At 38.6% G+C, this 19880-nt stretch overlaps 2 protein-coding genes and 1 pseudogene across 2 annotated transcripts; 2 read left to right on the plus strand and 1 right to left on the minus strand.

Annotated features, from left to right (window-relative positions):
- LOC140855668 (uncharacterized) overlaps positions 1-14539 on the plus strand; it is a 19430-nt pseudogene extending 4891 nt beyond the window's left edge.
- LOC105056394 (protein PHLOEM PROTEIN 2-LIKE A2) lies at positions 1743-2696 on the plus strand. The gene is made up of 2 exons (XM_010938578.3): positions 1743-1877; positions 2006-2696. Exons 1-2 carry the CDS (start codon positions 1830-1832, stop codon positions 2483-2485), a joined length of 528 nt encoding a protein of 175 aa, XP_010936880.1. The 5' UTR covers positions 1743-1829; the 3' UTR covers positions 2486-2696.
- Positions 3857-14824, minus strand: LOC140855667 (exocyst complex component EXO84C-like). Its single transcript, XM_073252027.1, has 7 exons — positions 14548-14824; positions 11581-11675; positions 7627-8668; positions 5552-6076; positions 4692-4880; positions 4463-4599; positions 3857-4372 (listed from the first exon to the last, which is right to left on the minus strand). The coding sequence occupies exons 1-7, from the start codon at positions 14641-14643 to the stop codon at positions 4132-4134; spliced, it is 2325 nt and encodes a 774-aa protein (XP_073108128.1). The 5' UTR covers positions 14644-14824; the 3' UTR covers positions 3857-4131.
- Positions 14825-19880: the final 5056 nt, after the last annotated feature.

A 19880-nucleotide genomic window follows, 5' to 3' on the forward strand; every position in this document is an offset into this window, starting at 1 on the left:
ACTCTTATTTTTTCTGCTTTTAAATTTGTTCTCTCACACTATGTTTATATGATGCTTGCAGGCTGACGTGGCAACTCCTTATTGGACTAACTTTTCACGTCCAAAAGTCACATGACTCTACAAATTAAGGGCTTGCCCAAGAAGATGCGTGTGCGCAAAGAATTTTCTTTTCAATTCGTAGAGCACCATCACAAGCGTATTGGGTGTGACCAAAAGGCCCACACTTTTATCCTGGTGGGCTCTTTTTGTCGAACAAAAGAATGCTCCTCGGATACATGGGCTGCTTTCCTTCTTTATGTTTTTGACTTTTATCCCCAGAGTAATTCTTTGTGCACCGAAAGCGATATAATAAGAACGCATCGTCCAATAATATATTAGGGCACATAGCATATTTAAATGTGATCGATATGTAATATGGCTCAGCTTTTTTTTTTCTTCTAATTTTTAGTGATGAAAATATCTTTCTCTCCATAGAATAAAGAAAGAGCAGTATTATTACTTTTTGATATTTTGTATAATTTTTATGAATATATATGATATCTTAAATAATATATATTATTTTTTATATCTTTATAACATTCTGAACAATATATATAATTTTCTGATGCCTTGTATGACTTTCTATGAATATATATGACACCTTGAACAATATATAACTCTTCCTAATGCCTTATCTGGCTTCCTGTAAATATATATGATATTTTGAATAATATATATAACTTTCTGTGAATATATATGACATCCTAAATAATATATATGACTTTCTAACGCCTTATATAACTTTCTATGAATATATATTATATCCTGAATAATATATATGACTTTCTGATGTCTTATATGACTTCCTATTGGTTATTATAACCAACAAGAAATTATGTAAGACATCAGGAAGTCATATATTAACCAACAAGAAGTCATGTAAGACATCAGGAAGTCATATATATTATTCAGGATATCATATATATTGACAGAAAGTCATATATATTATTTAGGATATCATATACATTGATAGGAAGTCATATAAGACATTAAAAAAGTCATATATGTTATTCAAAATGTCACACATATTCACTAGAAGTCATACATATGTACAAGAAGTCATATAAGGTATTATGAAGTTATATATATTGTTCAAGATATCATATATATTCACAGAAAGTTATATATATTGTTCAAGATATCATATACGTTCATGGAAAGTCATATAAGGTATTAGGAAGTCATAAATATTATTTAAGCTGTCATAAATATAATAAAAGTTATATATATGATTTAAGACAACATATATATTCATGAAAAATCATATAAAGTATCAAAAAATAATAATATTGTTATTTCTTTGTTCTACGAAGGAAAAGTTATTTTCGTCACTAAAAATTAGAGAAAGAAAAAGTCGAGTGATATTAAATATTTGTTCCATCATTAAATATGCTATATGCTCTAATATAATTGAGTGGTATACTCTACATCAATTTTATTATACTGCATGCGATGCACAAAGACTTTCACTTTATCCCCATATTGGCTGATCCGTCGTATTCCCTGGGAGCCTGTCTTTACAAGCCCATGAATTGAACACTTATTCTTCTACATGGGCTCTTTCCTTTTCCCTCTTTATTTTATTTGACTCTTATCCCTTATTCGTCGCTGTCGTATTCCTCAAGCACCTCTTTTGACAAGCCCATGCATTTAACACTTATCGAACACGGCATGTATTATTCCATTGATACCAAAAAAAAAAAAAAAGCAGTATAAAAATATAGCATGTACAAACAGTTGGAGTGCGGCGGTCTCGTGCTAGAGTTAGCCATTTGCATAGGAGAAAAACAATGGCATCCCCCCATCAGAAAGGTGTTCTTGATAATAACTTCAAAGTGGTCAGTCCCAGCTTTCTCTTAGCTAATATTATTTATTCTTTGTTTATAAATATCATCATCAAATTCAAGTATATAGAACTCAAACTGCTAACACCCTGGAATGAAGCCTGGATGACTGATGCATGCAGAGCACCAAAGATGGGAAGACGGAAGTGATCACGCTCAACACCAAAGCGATCACTATAATATGGGGTGGCGAGAGCTGCGAGGGCCGCTACTGGCGGAGGACCACCATCAACTCCTTTGAGGTCGCCGAGCTCGTGAGCGTCTACTGGCTCGAGGTCGCCGGCAGAGTTCCCCTCAGCAACTTCAGCCCAAGCACCACGTACGCATTCGTCGTTACCCTCAAGCTCAAGCCAGAGGCCTCCGGTTGGGAGAACTCTCCGGTGATATTTAGTCTCAAAATGCCGGGACAGGCCGTCTCGTCAAAACCTGTCAAACTGCATCAATATATGGGATCTGACTGGGTTGATGTTCCTGAAGGAGGGATTCGGTTCACTGTACCCAAGAGCGCCTCTGGGGAGCTAGACTTTGCCATATATGAAATTAAGGGTGATAAGTGGAAGAAAGGTCTGATGATTAAGGAAGTGAAATTTATCAAAGTGTGAACATATATGTACACACACACACATAGGGGGCAATCTTCTTCTTGCACCAGTCTTCTCCTGGATAAAAAATAAGCAGAAGATGCACCTACTTTTGTTTTCGATCATTTGATCTAAAATAGGAGCCAGGTCTCTGCTCCTGAAACTGGTTTGTGTAATAGCAGGCAGACAAAAGGAAGCTGCAGTTGTCTTGCCGTATTGGACTAAACTACTGTATAAAGATAGATAAAATACATTTGTAGATTATATTCCGGTCTCCAGAAGTGGACTTGTTCCTGACTGCAATTAAGCATTAATCCACGCATGGGGTTCGGGGGGCCTGGGGAAAATTATTATCATAGGCATCAGGAAGCTTGAAGTCACTACATTACTACAATTCAGCTAAGAGACTGATTTAGTAAATACTTTCTTCAGATGTTGGGCATGCATCCGGCATTCTCAAAGAAGAAGGATGTGGGACATCTGCAGACTGAAAATTTGTTTACCAATTATTTAGTAAGGTTCATTTAACAAAAATTTCCAATAAATCTGCTACAACAACATGCTTGATTCAAACATGAGGCCCCCACTCACCGCAACCAAAAAAAAAAAAAGAGGAGGAAGAACAAAGGAGCCTCCCAGTATCAGTTTCCAATAAATCAGGCATTTCCTAATAAAGTTACAAGACTTCTCAAGCCAATGCATAGCCTATTTACAGCATAAGCATCATCACATCACACACACGCCCACGCCCATGCCCGCACACATACGCACACACCAACATGCACAAGCATGCACGCACACATACAAAAGAAGAAAAAGAAGAAGAGATCAAATCCCATACTTGAAATCAAGATTTGTTGTGCCAATCCGAACTAAATGGTATAAGATACACCATATTATACTAATATGGTATGAAGGACGTATCCACACTCGATATGCCAAATCAGCCCTATACCAATACAAAAATAGGTTGGCATCGATGTGGTGCCCAGTTTGGAACCTTGCTTGAAATGGCAATGAACAAAAGCAAAACTTACAATATTCAAATGGACAAAAGAAAAAAATTCAAAATGTATTCACAAGAATACGAGGGATAATCACATGGAGCAAAGTTATTTTTGGTTCGCCATATGCCAATGTTTTTTGTAAGATGGGTTCATCCAAACAACCTCACAGATTAGAAAACGAAAACATATGGAGTATTCTACCTCCTTTTGCCTAGGGCCTTGTATAGTTTCTTGCATGACCACCTTATAACAGGTCTATGGGAGGCTGGATCCAACACTCCTTTCCTAACAAATATTTGAAGCTGCAATAGGTGGATGACAAAACACTACATTTATATCTGCTACAATGACCTTGAAATTACTATCACAAACACAGCTAGTTGAGTTATTTGCAAATATGTGCCTGCAATAAGGCACTAATTTGATGAACATTATCTGCTCTGTCTTATACAAGGGCACAACAAATGGGTGGGGAATCAGAAGCCTAGCATCGAACAAAGCTAATGGCATAAGCTCTCGGTTAACACAAAAATATAGCCAGGTCTAAATATTGGTGGGAAATCTTCTCAGTTTAAAACAACAATTTTCCTGTCCTTGCTATTGGGATTAGACTCGACCACTGTGGTTATTTCAACAACCCCACTACCAGAATTACTTTCTTCAAGATTCGGTGTCCGTAAAGTAAACAGGGCTATCAGTTTCACCCATGTTGGCAGAAGCAAAAGATTCTGTAGACTCTACAGTTGATGGGCTTGTAGGGGTCTCATCAGAATCTGATATCTCATCATGTATTGCAATATGCTCATCCGGTTCCGACTCCTCAGATCCTGAAGTTTCCAACATAAGCTTGCTTATTGCTGACTTTGCAGCATCAACAAACCATTCATCCTCCGGAAGTGCACTGAAGAAATGTTCAGTTAGATTGGACAAGTCATGAGAATATATCAGAAGCAACAGAAAAAGTAGAGTTGGAGATGGATAGAATATTTACCTCTGAGGGTCTATACCTCTAGCAGAGAACGTTCCAATAGCCCTTGTTATAACGGCAGACACGAGTTGGTGAACATTTTTCGACGAATATCCCCCACAAACAGCAATTTCAACAATGAAGCGCATATCAAGTATTAACTGATCGCAAAGAGAAACAAGCAATGAGAGTTTAGAACCCCAGACTGCTCAATAGGTCCATAATTAGGTAATTGCTTAATAAAAAGACACACCTGTTGCAACCCAGATGGCTGGAGCTGAACAGAATCATCTTCAAACACATCCCAGAAATCCTGCTCATTAGAGAGCCACATCACTACAGTCTCTGTTAGCCTTGAAAGCAAAATTTTCTGAATCTTTTCTTTCCCAAGTAGGATGTCACCAGCTACAGTTGCTAATTGCTGCAACCTTGCAAACAAAGCCTGCAGCAATGACAAGTGGAAGTTCTGCGATGAAACCATCATGGAGCCTCTGAACGAGGAAAATATGGGCCATAGCATGGATAAAATTTTCTTTAATCGGAATCGTTATTTATGTATCAGCTAGATAGAACCTACCACAGGAAGTAAATAAATCATTTTCCGTTCGTACCATTCAAAGTCTCCTCAACAGGGAATTAGCTATTAGTTCAATAACATGGTGCATAAATAATGACGGCATCCTTAGTTAAAGGGAAAGGTCTGTCACAGTCTTAACCACACTGTCCAAACTTCGATAAGCATAAGAGGGTCCAGTTGTTGCCTATGTTGAAATTAGTAGAGCACATAGCTATGAGTTACATCTTGCTCTCCAAAAGGTAGTGCAAAAAATTATCATGGTCATTTAAAAATTATAGCAAATAAGGATTTCTAAAGAAAATAAACAAAACTCAAATAAGGAAAATAAATTTATAAAAAGTAAAAGAAAGTAGCTTAAAGTAAAATAACAATACATTTATATTATGATAAAAAATAACAATAGAGCCTATGGATATGTTCCATGGTTTTGAAAATGGCATAAAAGAATCAACTCCAGAATTTGGCAGGCAATAATTACACTACAAGCATCATTTCAACATGTAGAATCACTAAAGAGTTCAAAAAATTGGAACCACCTGAAATGGCAATGAAGGCAATGGATCAGAGTCCCAGAAAAGATCATCTCCTTTCCCTTCCAAATACATCCGAGCATCTAACCTGGTTTTTCCTTCACGAGAATAAATGAAGGTTAAGATATACTGCCTACAGAAATGATCTCTGAGTGTATCCAATGAGTGTTGGAGATGACGCCTCCAATCCTTGTATTCTACAGTACTAATGGCGACAGGACCTATGCCTTCAGAAGACCCACCACCTGCTTCCTTGCTTTCACTTTGTGGACTAAAAATTTTGGATACAGCCATCGGTAATAGTTCATCAGCAACTGTAAATGCAGTTCCTAAAAGTGTAAGTTGTTGAGCATCAGTTTCAGCCCTAAAACTTATAGACTCTTTCTGCTCCATTAGGTTATCATCTTCAGAAGGGCCAGGTAGGGCCTTGATTAATGTTTGTACATACTGATCAAATAGTTGGAGAAGCTTGTTTAATATAGTCCCTCCAAAATGCAATATAGCCATTGGTGTCAGCTGATCCAATAAATCCTGTAAAAGATACAAAAATAAAAATGCGATGTTAATAAATATATCAAGTTATACCAAGATCTTCAATTTAAATAGTAAAACACTAAAATCAACATTGCATGAAAGAGTAGAGGGGTGCAAAAGCATCCACAGCATTCTCAAACTATTTGTATCATCCTCTTCAAACTTCTTATTTTGCATCCTAATAGAATCGAGGGCCACAAGTAGAGTAGATTTACTAATACAGGAAAATATTTGCATCAATCACATCAGAAACCTAGACCTGATGGATTAGGAATGTAGACTTAATATTGGTTCATTTTAGGTCTGTCTTAAATTCAGAACAAAGGCAGACCCCAAAAAGGCAAAACCCATGAAGGCTAGTCTGGGTCAGAATTTGGAACAGCAGCTCCATGTGGATTAGTCTGCTGAAGATCACTTTTATTAGGTTCAATTTTTAGTGGCATACTAGATCAATCATGGTCTGGCAAAAAAAAGAGAAGAGGAGGGAAGAGAGGGGTGCAAAGAGAGACGAAAGGATCAAGTAATAACTATTATTAGGTTCAATTTTTCACTTGATCAATCATGAAAGCTTTAAGCATATAGGATTTATGTATAGAGAAAGGTACCATAATATATAAAGTTCCAATGCAGGTACCCTATTCAGCATGTATCATCTCATTAAACAGTGAAATATTAGAGAAATAATATTATTTAATAATCTGCTCCAATCTAGTAAATGTAGCCCCTACAGGTATGTTTTCTAAATTGTATCGCTTTCTTCCACAGTATACAAGCAGTGTAGAGCGTACGAAAAGATGTATACCACTGCTATATGCATTAGTGGGTGCACTCATATAATCCACACATACATCTTTAGCTGAATACCAGTTAAGAGATGAATAGCAATCAAGTGATCTAGGTTCTTTACTTTAAGAGTCATTTAGGATAACGTTGTACATAGATATTGTCATCATGCCGGTACTGGTATATGCTGATGATCAGAGAGTACATTAACATGAATCATCTTGAGACTTAACTCAGGAGTGCATTAGTTCTGGTTGTCCTCAAAGATGCATAGCATTCCCATCATTTTTGTAGGTGAAGACATATAAACAACCAGACTCCAAAGGAAACTACCATCAAAATGTATTTGGTTTAGATTAATGCATTAAGGCTTTAAACTATTCTTTTTTCAAAGAATCAGAACATGATTACGTTTAGAAGGAATAATGTCAAAGCAGAAGGCAGGCTTTTCCAAGACAAATAAAAGCAGATGGTTTATGTAGTGGTATACTTGTAATATTCAAGAATATCTAATGCTTGGATGTGCGAAACAGTATGTTGTTAAATGCTTGGATGTGCGAAACAGTATGTTGTTAGTTGTTACAGCTTGAGATCAATAACCCTAGTTGCTGCAAGCTGCTGCACACTACTATGTCAGCAGCATTGCATGTTGAAGCAGCAAGATAACTTTGGCTATAAACATAAACTTCCTCCAACTACTTAAAAAAAACATAATATTTGATGCAGCAGCAGCACTCACACCTTAAAGCAACAAGATTACTTACTTTGACTATAAACATAAACTTTTTCCCGCTGTTTGTAAACATGATATTTGATGGGGCAGCGACGGTAAGTGGACCGCCTTCTTGAGGGGACAGAAGCACCTCATCTTCAAGCATTGCCAAGTCAAGAACCTTAATTCTTGCTCGTCTGAAATTTATATCAAGGACCTCATCAATGTAAGGGTGCAATAGTACCATAAGCAACTTTGAGAACTTCAGTCCTTGCGATTCCAGTATTGAGCAGTGACTAAGACTAGCCTGAATACATATGCTGGCAGAACGGAGAGCAGAAGCACTCTCAAGTGAAGCAGAGATTTCTTTCACCAAATGAACAAGAGACTCTATTTCACATTCAGCCCAATGCACAATCCGATTTGTATAAGTCGGCGCATCTCCAAATATTAAACCAGATTCTTTTGTTATCAATGAAATTGTTGAAAAAACAAGCTGAGAAAGAGTTGCAGTATATGTCTCGGAGTATATAGAACATGAAGGAAGAAAAGCCTCAATGCTTTTCTGGAGACGGGAACCATATGCTTTTAGCAGCAACTGATGGGCCAGAGAACCTTTCCCCAGTTTAACCAAACCGGACAAAGCCTTCTTCAGTTCAGCAATACAAACAGATGGTTGTTCACAAATCCCAACAAGCTGATCCACAAGCACTGCCTTTCTTTCCAGGAATGCTGTCTTATATGAAGAAATTCCAACAGATGGATTTTCCCCCAAGTCATTCAGCTCTGGATAATTTCTCTCTTCTGCCTCTAAAGCCAATAGTGCCTCTTCTATTTTATGCTCTGCCAACAAAACATCCACAGTTTCCAAAAAAGTGACTTTAGGGTCCTCCTTGTCAGCATGCAAGAGTTCATCAAGTTCAGAAATTTGAGGGTCTAGCTCAGCATCAGGTTCCTCACTGTTTTGTTTGTTCCACACTTCTAATTCTCGACAAACACCACTTATTAGATCTTGTACAAGAATTCCTTGAGCAGAAACATGCTTCTGTAGCTCAATTAACTCTTGCTCCACTTCAATAACCTCCTCAGATATTCTGCATACAGTTGGTATGGAAGCAATCAGCACATGTATAAAGGAAAAATTAAAAACTTAAAATGGAAAAAAAAAAAAAAGCTTTGAACAAGATAGGTGATATCATCTTTACTTGGCCACCAGAATCATGTTGATTACGTTGATGTAACTATTAGACTTGAAGGCTATTGTATATAAATACTAAGAGGAACATCCAATTATTATAAAAGGTCTAACAAGACCACATCTACAGGTTGCTTTGCTTCACATGGGAACATCAATGTATCTCAGTAAATTTAATTAACCAAAAAAATAAGGTTTCAAACACCGGCTTTGGTGATTAAACATTTCACAGATCAGATATGTGCAGATCTGATTCCATCAGGCCACGATTACCTTATTATAGCTACATTGCCCATTAACAATCCTTGGCTGTTCAGAACCATTACAACCTTGAAGCAAACATTTCTTTCCTTCATCTCATGGAATTCAATTAAAACATATCTAAGATTTCTTTGCAATGCAGTAGAAATCTCCACGATCCCAGTTCTTCTCTAATAAATCTCTAGCGCTTACAGCCTTCAATCAACCCTTAGTCCTATAGAATCTAGAAAATCACTCCTTACCACTTCTTTTCCTTAAAATATGCAGATCTGACATGTGCTGTCCCCATAACCCCTTACATGATTATATCTCAACTTATTAATATCATCATTTATGTGAGCCCAATCATTTGGAGACTAATGTCACTAACCAAATAATTTTTTAAAAAACAATGTCATCTTTTGTTCTGATAATATGTACATGCAAAGTGCAGAACATACATCTAATTTCTTTTTTAACAACACCGAGATGTAGCCTCAAAAAACAAATGACAGAAAAATTCACAAATTCCAAGTTCTTAAGATAAACTTGTTGGTTCTAGAGAGAATCTACCATATAAGTTGAAAGCTAATAATGTTTAAGCAAAACATATGGCCTCTCATGCAACATTCCTGTAATATAAAGTGTGAACCTAGTTCAAGAGCATCATAAGCATTGCGAATTCAGTCTATTAATTATAGGCTCACCTTTACTGCTAATATCTCTCTCTAGCTATTTTGAAGAATAAAATTTTGGTTCATATTATCAAGAGGTGTCATATCATAGTAGCATATTATGCCAAATGCTCATGACTACGGTATTGATTGCTGTTGAGTCTAGCATTACTATGCAATTTTTCTTGTTTCAATTTACTTCGATCCATAACACTTTGTGCTAATAGGACAGCCTCACACTAGAATAGATTGATTTACATATACTGGTTGGTGTTGCTGATATCAGTTAACTATTCTGACATGCAGCTTTAACAACACGATTAAGAAAATAAATCCTTATTGGAAACAAAAGTATGTAGTACAACACTAACATATTTCAAATTGCTTAGGGTCCAGAAATGTCTCAATCACTCATATTCAAATTCACTGATGTTGGAAACAAAAACATGTAATACAACACTAGCATATTACAGATTGTTTAGGGTCCAGAAATGTCTCAATCACTCATATTCATAGTGACTGATAATGCAGGTAAAGCAATGCAACAGCACATACACGTGTAAGCAGGGTAAGATTTAATATGCAGACACACAAATGCCCATAGGCCTCAGAAATATAAAAGCAACAGAAGAGTCTTTGGCTAAACAGTCTAGCAATACAAATACCCTATTATTGGATAACCCAAAAGACAAGTGACACTGATTAATTGTGTATCTCATCTTCCATCATGATTTTACAAAGTTACACCCAATGCTTGGTATAAATTGTGCTGCAACATGCATTCAAGATATATGTCATTGCTCTTTATATATTTTTTAAAAGCACATACAATATTATAAAACCTTTTTTTACAAACAAATTATAATGTGATAACCATCTCTATTACGTGTTGCCCTTGTAACCATCACAAATGATCAAAAATGAAGAACAAAGGTTTGTTTAATCATGTTAATAGGATACTGAACGCTACGTCTTGCATTTTCAAGCTCCAACTCAAGATTTTGGAGAAAGGGAATACCATCATATCTAGAATATATTGCAATATTTTCCCATATTACATATTTATGTCCTTTGGTACATTTTATAATTTTAAGTAATGAAATTACAAAAATGCAAAAGTCCAAACAAAGGGAAAGCTTAAAAAAGAAAAAAGGGACATTCATAAGCATAAACCACAGGTTCACAATTATTAATAACAACCTTTTGCCAACTGAAAGAAAATAAGACTAATTAAATAATACTTGCATGAACCAAGGCTCCAAAAGGTCACACCAAAAAATCAAATACGGAAACATCACATATCTTTTAACTCTCTAAGATTCAATACTAGAAACTAAAACAATATAGTAAAACTCTCCAGCAAAAGAAGAAAAAAATAACCTTGTAATACACTAAAATAAAAACTAGAACAAAGCATCAGAAAGTGCATTCTACCTGCTATTAAAATTTGAAAGCTCCTATCAAAAAGGTGGGATAATATGTCACATATTTGGTGCCACGAGTATTTATGCCTAAGGATAATAAAGGTTGGGCAGCCATTGTTCAATTATCTGACTGAAATGCAGAACTGGCATTGTTAATACTTTGAATTAGTTCTTCCCTTCAATGCATATGATTTTCCATTTTCCCCATAACTTGCAACAATTTCTAGAAACCTAAATTCAATAGCAAGCTTAAACCAGACAGTGCAAGGCATCATTGCCCCCAACCACTTATGCATTTTATCACATATATTTTTAAGCTGTGAAGTGGTGAACCTAACAGCTACAAAATCATGAAGAAAGGACAGCTACAGAGTAGTTAAGACAAGTTGTCCAATGTTCTACTGATAAAGCTAATCAGAAGTTTTCTCTAATAAATGCCAAATAATGAGGATAATGCTTTTTTGCACTATTACCTGAGGAAGGCTAGGTACTTTGAGTGCATGTTCCCAGACAGATTTTCCACTGCATCTTTTAATTCCAAAAGCTCGGAACAGATTTTCCTGATCCCCTGCATATTTAGACATGACAACAGGAGATGTGAAGTGGCTGCCACAAATGAGGAAAGAAGGAAACACAGGTATGGAGGTATCCTATGGTTACCGAAATCATTGCTAATGTATACAACCCAAACAAAGTATAACAAAATTACTTCAACCACATAAAAATAAGAGAACAGGCATGTTTGGTGTTGCTTCTACTTTTTAAAAACTCCTCATAAAGGAAGAAGCCAAAAGCTAGGTTTTCCAATTTCTCCTAGAAGCACTTTTTTAACGTTTCTTCTTATATAAGCACTTTTTATACATTGTTACCAAACATTTTTTTTTCTTAGGAAGCAGGTTTTTTTTTTTTTTGCTTTAAAAGTTGCTAAGTATTTTTTGGAAGTAACACAAAGGGCATGTTTGGCACTACTTATGGCCTCCAAAAAAAAAAAAAAATACCATCACAAAAGGAGAAGCTGAAAAATAGGTTTGCTAGCTTCTCGTAAGAGCACTTTTTTAAACTTCTCTTCTTGCAAAACTACTTTTCAGAAATTGTTATGAAATACTTAGGGTGCGTTTGGTTAACCACTAAAAAAGTACTTTTTTTGCTTTTTGATTTTTGAAAAGCAAAAATCAAAAAGCAATGTTTGGTAACACCACAAAAAGCAAAAATAATTACTTTCTGTGGAAAGCAAAAATTTTTTGCTTTTTAAAATTTACTTTTGCTTCTTCCCGACTTACCCGAACTCGCCCCGACGCTCACCACCTCCCCCTCCTCCTCACCATCTCCCGTGCCATCGCCTTCTTCCACTGGCTCTCCTCCCACCCCCCCTTTCGCCACACCCCCCTCTCCTATCTCGCCATGGCCCACCTCCTCCACCGCCGCTGCCTCCCCTCCCTCGCCCGGCCTCTCCTCCGCCTCCTCGTCGCCCACTGCGGCCGCCACTCTGCCCCTGCCCTCTTCTCCTCCACCCTCCAGGCCGCCGCCCCCTAACCCTTCCCTCCTCAACTCCCTCATCCTCGAGTACACTGACGTCGACCTCATCTTCGATGCCATCCACTGTCTTCACCTTGCTATTCGGCACTGCCTCCCCCTCCCTTTCCGCTCCTCCACTCGCCTCCTCCACCTGCTAATGAGGTCTGACTCCCCCGCTGCCACCTAGGCCTTCAAATCGAAGATCCTCACCGCCGGATTCCCTCCTAAGCTGCAAACTTTCAACATGCCAATCCACTCTCTTTGCAAGGAGGGTAGGGTCAGGGAGGCCCATTTGATTTTCGATGAGATTCGGAGGTTTAAAACCGAGCCCAGTGCCGTCAACTTCAATACTCTCATCAATGGCTACTGTAAAGTTGGCGACTTGGATGCTGGATTTGATTTGAAGAAACGGATGATGGAAGCTGGGGTCCATCCTGATGTTTTTACATACAGTGTTTTGGTCAGGGGGTTGTGTAAAGCCAATAGGTTGGAGGATGCCAACCAATTGTTCGATGAAATGTGCTATAGAGGTTTGGTTCCCAATGCCGTTACATTCACCATGTTGATTGATGGGCACTGTAAAGATAGCAAGGTTGTCGCTGGGATAGAGATTTATAGAGAGATGTGTAGGAAAGGTATTCGACCAGATTTGATTACTTTTAATACTCTTGTGAATGACCTCTGCAAGGATGGGGATTTGAGGGAGGTGAAGCGGGTTGTGGAGGGATTTTAATATGTAAAATAATAACAAAACATTATGTGCTTATCAAACATGTTTTTTTTGCTTTTTTGCTTTATAGCAACTAGTTACCAAACATACTTTTTACTTTTTTGTTTTTGTTCTATAGCAAAAATCAAAAAAAATAAAAAGTACTTTTTAGAAAGCAAAAATCAAAAAGTGTAACCAAATGCACCTTTATTTATTTTTAGGAAGCACTTTTTTGATTTAGAAGTTGTAGAAGTACCTTTTATCAGCAACACCAAACATGCCTCAAACACGTCCAACAAGAAACTTTTTTTTCCCTTTTGCAAGTGGGGTGGTAGAGGTGATTACAAGCTAAAAATGGTTTTACAAAGAGAAGAAAAGATACCGCACTGCTCTAATCAAAGCTGCTAAGCAAAATACAAAGGATTTGTTCTTGGAGGATCATAAAGATGACACAAATTGCAGTTCGAACCATTAATTCCAGTAATGCATATCCCACCCATCTGAAATAAAGTAGATTGAAGACAATACAACTCGGCATAACAATCTCATAAAGCGCTTGTTCCATAGGCTAGCAAACAAAATTTTCATCTCTGTTTATATATTCGACCAAATTATACCAATAAGAATCATAACATCACGGCCATCTAAGTTTTGATTGTAGTTGGAACCCATTTAGACTTTAGTTCTGAAGCCAATCCAATCCATAAAAACGTCGTTGCATTACACTATTACCAAGCATTCTTCCTTTCCAATCTCATGGTTTCACTTCTACAGTGACACCAGTAACTAGCCAATCCTTCTAAAATCTTGAAGACTTCGTAGGCAAAAGACCACAGATTAGAACCAAACACAAAATACAAACTACGAGAATATAAGGGCAGACAACACCAACCATTTGATTCATCTATTATCGATAGGCGATAATCTCGAAGTGCCCACAGATTACATCCACCAAAACTTGTATGCGATAGTCAATGGAGATTTAGCGACCCTAAGTCCCAAGTAAGATTATTAAAAAAAGCATAGAATAAGGCATCGCGAGCTGATTTTCTCCCAATACTACTGTAACCCCTCGCGCATTTGAAGTCATATTCTAAGGTTATTTCACCCTAGGGCATTACAACTTAATTATAACAACCAGGAGAAAAACTATATATTTATATTAAGCACTTCCAAATAGACATGGAATAGAGAGAGAGAGAGGGGGGGGGGGGACCTTTTCGGTGTCGGACTGGTAAATGGAGTTGATGCTGGACTGGGGGGTGATCCACTCGTGCGTCAGGAAGTCGTCTTCCTCCTCGCTGCTCTCCATCCTACTCTCTCTTCTCTTCTACTTCTTCCCCCTCCTTTCCCCTTCTCTTCCTCTTTGTTATCAATTCCTCTGCCGCAGTCCCCGAAGGCCGATACTGGAGGAAAGCGGGGGAGAAGTAGGGGGAGTCTTGGAAATTGGAGAAGGGAAAGGGCCTACGCCACCGCTTTCGGCACCGACCAAGAAACCCATGGAAAGGGTACCAGTATCAACTTTTCTGTCATGGGTCCGGCCGTGGGGGCATGCTTCGGTGTGCGTTTATTTGCGTTTAGTTTATTTCTTTTATGCTATGGCGGGACCCTCCAGCATGTTCAACCGACGGATCTGCACTATCGCACGGACCACGTTTCCCACAGAGGGAACGGTCAACGTCTATGCGAATGGCTAATGACAGGTTTTTTCTTCCTTTTTGGAAGACGATTCATTTGACGGTCAGGATCGCCTTGTGATACGGTTGATGGTAGGTGTACCAAAAAGGAGCAACATGCCGAGGTCCCCAGATCACGTTTGTCCTACTCCTCGCCTTTTTGCGTCGCCAGGTAGGAAAAAGCATGCCTGCATCGGCGAAAGGACATTAGGTCCGAGAGGGCACCACCTGGTGACACCTTAGGATTCGTGCTCACTACTCTTGATGCACAACGAATCTCTAACCACTACTTATTGTTTGACAAATTGCCCCAGCCAACTAGTGTGCAATTAATTGCACACGCAAGCTTTTTCTTTCTTTTTTTTTTTTTTCAAGATAATAAAGTCATGTGGCATCACTCGCAAAATGCACCACTTTATGATATACTTGGCCTTATCTTAACGAAATATTGTAGCTAACCCACCATCTTTATCGCCGTCTCGAAAGATATGAATGCAAAGTTCAAAGAGTTGTTTCATTATGATACACGTATTTGAAAGGTGTGGATGGTTATTGTATTTGATAATGATGGTGGATAGATTTAGTACAAATGACAAATTCTCATGATGATGTAATAAAAAAGGATTGGCAATTTGGCATGGTTTTCAAGGTTCCCTATGTTCAAGAGGATGGAGGAATAACTAAACCAGCGCAATTCAAATGAGAACTTTCGTAGTATATCAATCTAATGCATTATAAAACATTTCTGCTGTAATTGATAGGCAATAATTGAAAACTACAAACATGTACGAGAGAACTAGCGTCGACTTGCTGAGTTTTAACTAGGAAGCTGCAAAGGGATGGATAAAACTATCACTAAAGTTCCATAAATTTGGACGTGATCTCAACTTAACCAAGACGTAATCCAACCGTTGGGCCTATGAGTTGAGCATCTTTTCAGAAAAAGGCTCATAAATTAAAAATTATAGCATGAATCCAATAAAATATCCATGTTTCATAATTGATCCTACTTGATTATATTATTGTTAGGGTATTGGATTTATTTTAATGAACCTCTTGCACTTCTCAAGATTTATTACTTTTATTCTTTGAATAGAAATAATTGATAAATTGTCATGAGGATATGATTTGGACTTTAACCAAACATTGTTGTGTAGTTAATGCTTGGGTACAATTTATTTCTAATCCAAATTTGGGTAATGTCGTTAGCTAGGATATTGGTCTTGAAATATCAAAAATGGCTCAATGATTGTTCTTATAAAATATTGACTATCCAATCTAAACATGACCCAATTATTGAACATGTAAAGCTGTGAAAATAATTTAGACAAAAATTCCAAATGACTTCGAGTTTAAATCAAGCAACACCAAGGATTGGCTCCACCTTTTGGAAGAAGAAGACGACGACGATGACGATAACCCAACTTATTTTATTTGTCTATTATATTAAAATTAATCATTTCATGCACCTAACAGCCACATCTCTCTATTTCTCTTTGCTTAACGACCAAAGATGCCATATTCAAATCTTAAATGGTGCATTTTCAAATATTTGAACAAGTGGATCTTTCTTTCTCTCAGGAAGAAAGCAACACCACAATAATCATTATCTCTCATTATGGCATTGCTTGCTCAATTCATTTAACATTTTTTTTTTTTTTTTTTGATAACAAGAGATGAATTATATTATGCTGAAACTGAAACAAAGAGTCTTAATACACCAAGTAGTCCCAAAACAACAACTATTAGATACAATATATTGAAAAACACACCTGACATAAAAGGTATCTCCCTAATCCTGTTGAAGGACACCCAAACAGCATCAGTATAATAACAGTAACTCATTCCCCAAAACATATGATACATTGAGAGACCTTGCAAACTGTGTACACCAACCTGTAGGAGATTGCTATCCAGGCAAGAGAACATCGGATTGAAGCTGCCAGCTGGAGGCAGTAATGCGTTGCAACAGTGAAGGAATTCACAGCTCCAACATACATGGTTTAACAGGAACAACCCATTAAGGAAGTGATTCAATAGTAGATTGATGTAATAACAGGAAACTCTGTGTAAATGTAGTTGTGTGATATGGAGAAATAGCATACTGAATGGTAATATGAATGTAACATTTGAAGACAGTATCAAGGATGTAAGTGACTGAACAGCAACCCAAGCTATGTCTGAAAAAAACCTTGTGTCTGCACATACTTCCAATCCAGCATATATGAAGAGTATCAGATTGAATATAGTCAGTGAAGGCAAAATAAACTGAATATAATAGCCTCCTCAAAAGATTCCTTGATAATAATGTCAATAGCGTAATTGGCACCCAAATAAAGAACTGCAAAATCCTCTGAAACCTTCCGACACCTCCATGCATAAGACCTAAGAGTATAGATGATATATAAAGTGGAAATACCACATTAGAGGTTACGCCCGGTACCTGCAGCCTTAAACAAACGAGGTTAGCATCAAACATTCTTTTTTTTTATTTTTCTTTTTGGATTTCTTTTTCTTTTTTTTTTTTTTTTTTCTTTTTTTCCTCTATTTTTGTCCACCAACCGACTTCTTTTATATCCACATACTGTACATCAGAATGTATCAGATGTAGTAACAATTTCAGACAGGCATATGAAGACGTTCTTATAGCTTTAGTGCAAAACCAATTCTGGAGTATAGATTCACAGATGTAATAGGGATCATGTATCATTTGATCCCGCTTCATAAAAACAGAGTTATATGGAGGGACAACCATCCTATGGAAATCTTGAGTTTTATCAGCATAAAGTTGATGCTTGGCCTGTTAATGGATGTCTGGCCAGGATATCACCTCTCAAGACTTTTTCGATACCTCACGTCGTAGTAAGAAGAAAGAAGAAATAAAACAGAAACAATAAAATACGTGGATCAGTCAAAAAAAGAGCTCGCCTCCACGGCACATGCAAACTTCATTATGAAAAAAAAGAGAAAAAATTACAAAAGAAGATCACAACCTCAACCCTCGTACACCCAATCTCTCTCCTCACAGTAAACTCTCCCTCACAAAAGCTCTCTCTTTAGGAAGACCTCCTTGAACCTTTGAAGCGATCGTTGTCCGCTGTCCAATAGCCTGCATGAAGCCTTACTCTTGCTCCTCTCGGCGTCGCCTCTGTTCTCGGGTGTTCTGCCGAACGAAACCACCACACAGCCCCTTCTATTGCGTGAACAGGCTGTTTATAGTTTTAAAAACGTGGTAGAATAGGATACAGTATCCTATAGTACCCAGGAAACCATCCAAGACCGTCAGATCGTGACCAGCAGCTCCAAGGGCCGTCCGATCACGACATGATCTATGAAAAGGCGTGTAGACCACGAAAAACGTTGGAAAAACGACGTCCAGTCCATGATGGACCACGAAAAATCGAGGGGAAACGCCCTTTGGTCCACAGGCCAACCCGTGCATCACCCAATCCATCGTGGACCGGGATATCCGGGCTCTAAACCTGTGCGCGCGTGTGCGTGGGCCTAGGCTGCACCCGCGCACGCGCCCGCGCACCTGGGCCTGGGCCTGGGCCGCGCGAGCGCTCGGGCCTAGGCCATGCCCCCCCGCGAGCACCCGAGCCTGGGAGACGCTCCGCACGCTGGGCCACGCTCCTGCGACCGGGCCACGAGCTGCCACGTGCGGTTGTGCCACCGTCGCCTCCACCGACCGCTGTCGGTCCTCCATCGCTTCGAATTTTGTGCCAATTTCAATCAAGCGTATCTCCTTCATTCGGGCTCCATTTGAGGTGATCTTGAGCTCGTTGGACTCCGTTCGTCGTCACGAATCTCGCTATGGACTCAATATGGACCGAATCTTGAGATATCAAATCTTAACAATCTCTACTTTGACTTGACATTCGGCCTCCTCCTAACTCTGAGAGCTTCTGGATCTCCTCACCCCCATACCTTGGGACAATCACTTGCTGATTATGGATGGACAGACATGGGAGTCGAGCCAGACTACTCGATTCCATCTCTACTGTATGCTGTGCTCCTCCTGACTTAAGATCTGCTCGAGATATCATCCTATGGTAATAGAAATCTCACCTTGCGATATCGCCTCTCATCCTCTTGAGCCTCGCGTCTTATGTCCGATCTACCTCCACTTAGAGCTCCACCTCGCTCTGGACTCCTCCTGGCTCCTGAAGCTCCACCTCACACTGGGCTCCCCGTCAGGTAGTAGTATTATCTTGTCTTCTTCTTTCTCTCCAGAATAATCCTATCGCCACATAGCACCTTCAGGATTCCTCCACCAGCTACCGTCCTATAGCCTCTCGAATCCAGTCTGCTCAGTGAAATAAGATTCTGCTTGAAATCAGATATGTATCAGACCTCCTTCAATCTCCTCACTGCACCATCATGTGTCCTCCAGCTGACCATCCCGATGCCTCTGATCGCACAGTTTGATCCATCCGGCAGATAAACAGTACCCACCTGTTCTCCAGAGAGTTAAACTGCTTCTCTCTGCAACATACATGATAGGTGCATGCAGAATCTAAAATTCACTACTGAAAAGAAGTAGATATCTCGTCAGATATCTCTAGGACATCATTCTCTAAATCGCTACTAGCCATCACCGTAGTAGCCCTCGTCCGATCTCTAAGTTGAGAGCAATCTCTGACTAGATGCCTCAACTTGTCATACCGGTAACAGCTAGTCTTGCTTAAGTCCCTCATCCTGGACTTGGACTGCCCTCGCCGCAATCTTCTGTCGTCTTATCTACCACCTCCTGCTCCTTCAGAAACTACCAAAGCTGAGCTGCCACCACTTAAGCTCGAAGTTGGGTTCTCCTTCCCAAAATCTCATTCTAGAGAATCGTCGCGGTGACCTCATCCATCTTAATGGTGCTCTT

The sequence above is a fragment of the Elaeis guineensis genome, chromosome 2 (genome assembly GCF_000442705.2).
Source record: "Elaeis guineensis isolate ETL-2024a chromosome 2, EG11, whole genome shotgun sequence".
NCBI lineage: Eukaryota > Viridiplantae > Streptophyta > Magnoliopsida > Arecales > Arecaceae > Elaeis > Elaeis guineensis.

Excerpts from the sequence above, each read along its gene's own strand:
- LOC105056394 (XM_010938578.3), top strand. The coding sequence starts at position 1,830 with ATGGCATCCCCCCATCAGAAAGGTGTTCTTGATAATAACTTCAAAGTG. Across the intron at positions 1,878-2,005 it reads TTGATAATAACTTCAAAGTG|AGCACCAAAGATGGGAAGAC; the intron begins GTCAGTCCCAGC and ends TGATGCATGCAG.
- LOC140855667 (XM_073252027.1), bottom strand. The coding sequence starts at position 14,643 with ATGGAGAGCAGCGAGGAGGAAGACGACTTCCTGACGCACGAGTGGATC. Across the intron at positions 6,077-7,626 it reads AGTTTATGTTTATAGTCAAA|GATTTATTGGATCAGCTGAC; the intron begins GTAAGTAATCTT and ends TATCTTTTACAG. Across the intron at positions 4,600-4,691 it reads AGCCATCTGGGTTGCAACAG|TTAATACTTGATATGCGCTT; the intron begins GTGTGTCTTTTT and ends CTTTGCGATCAG.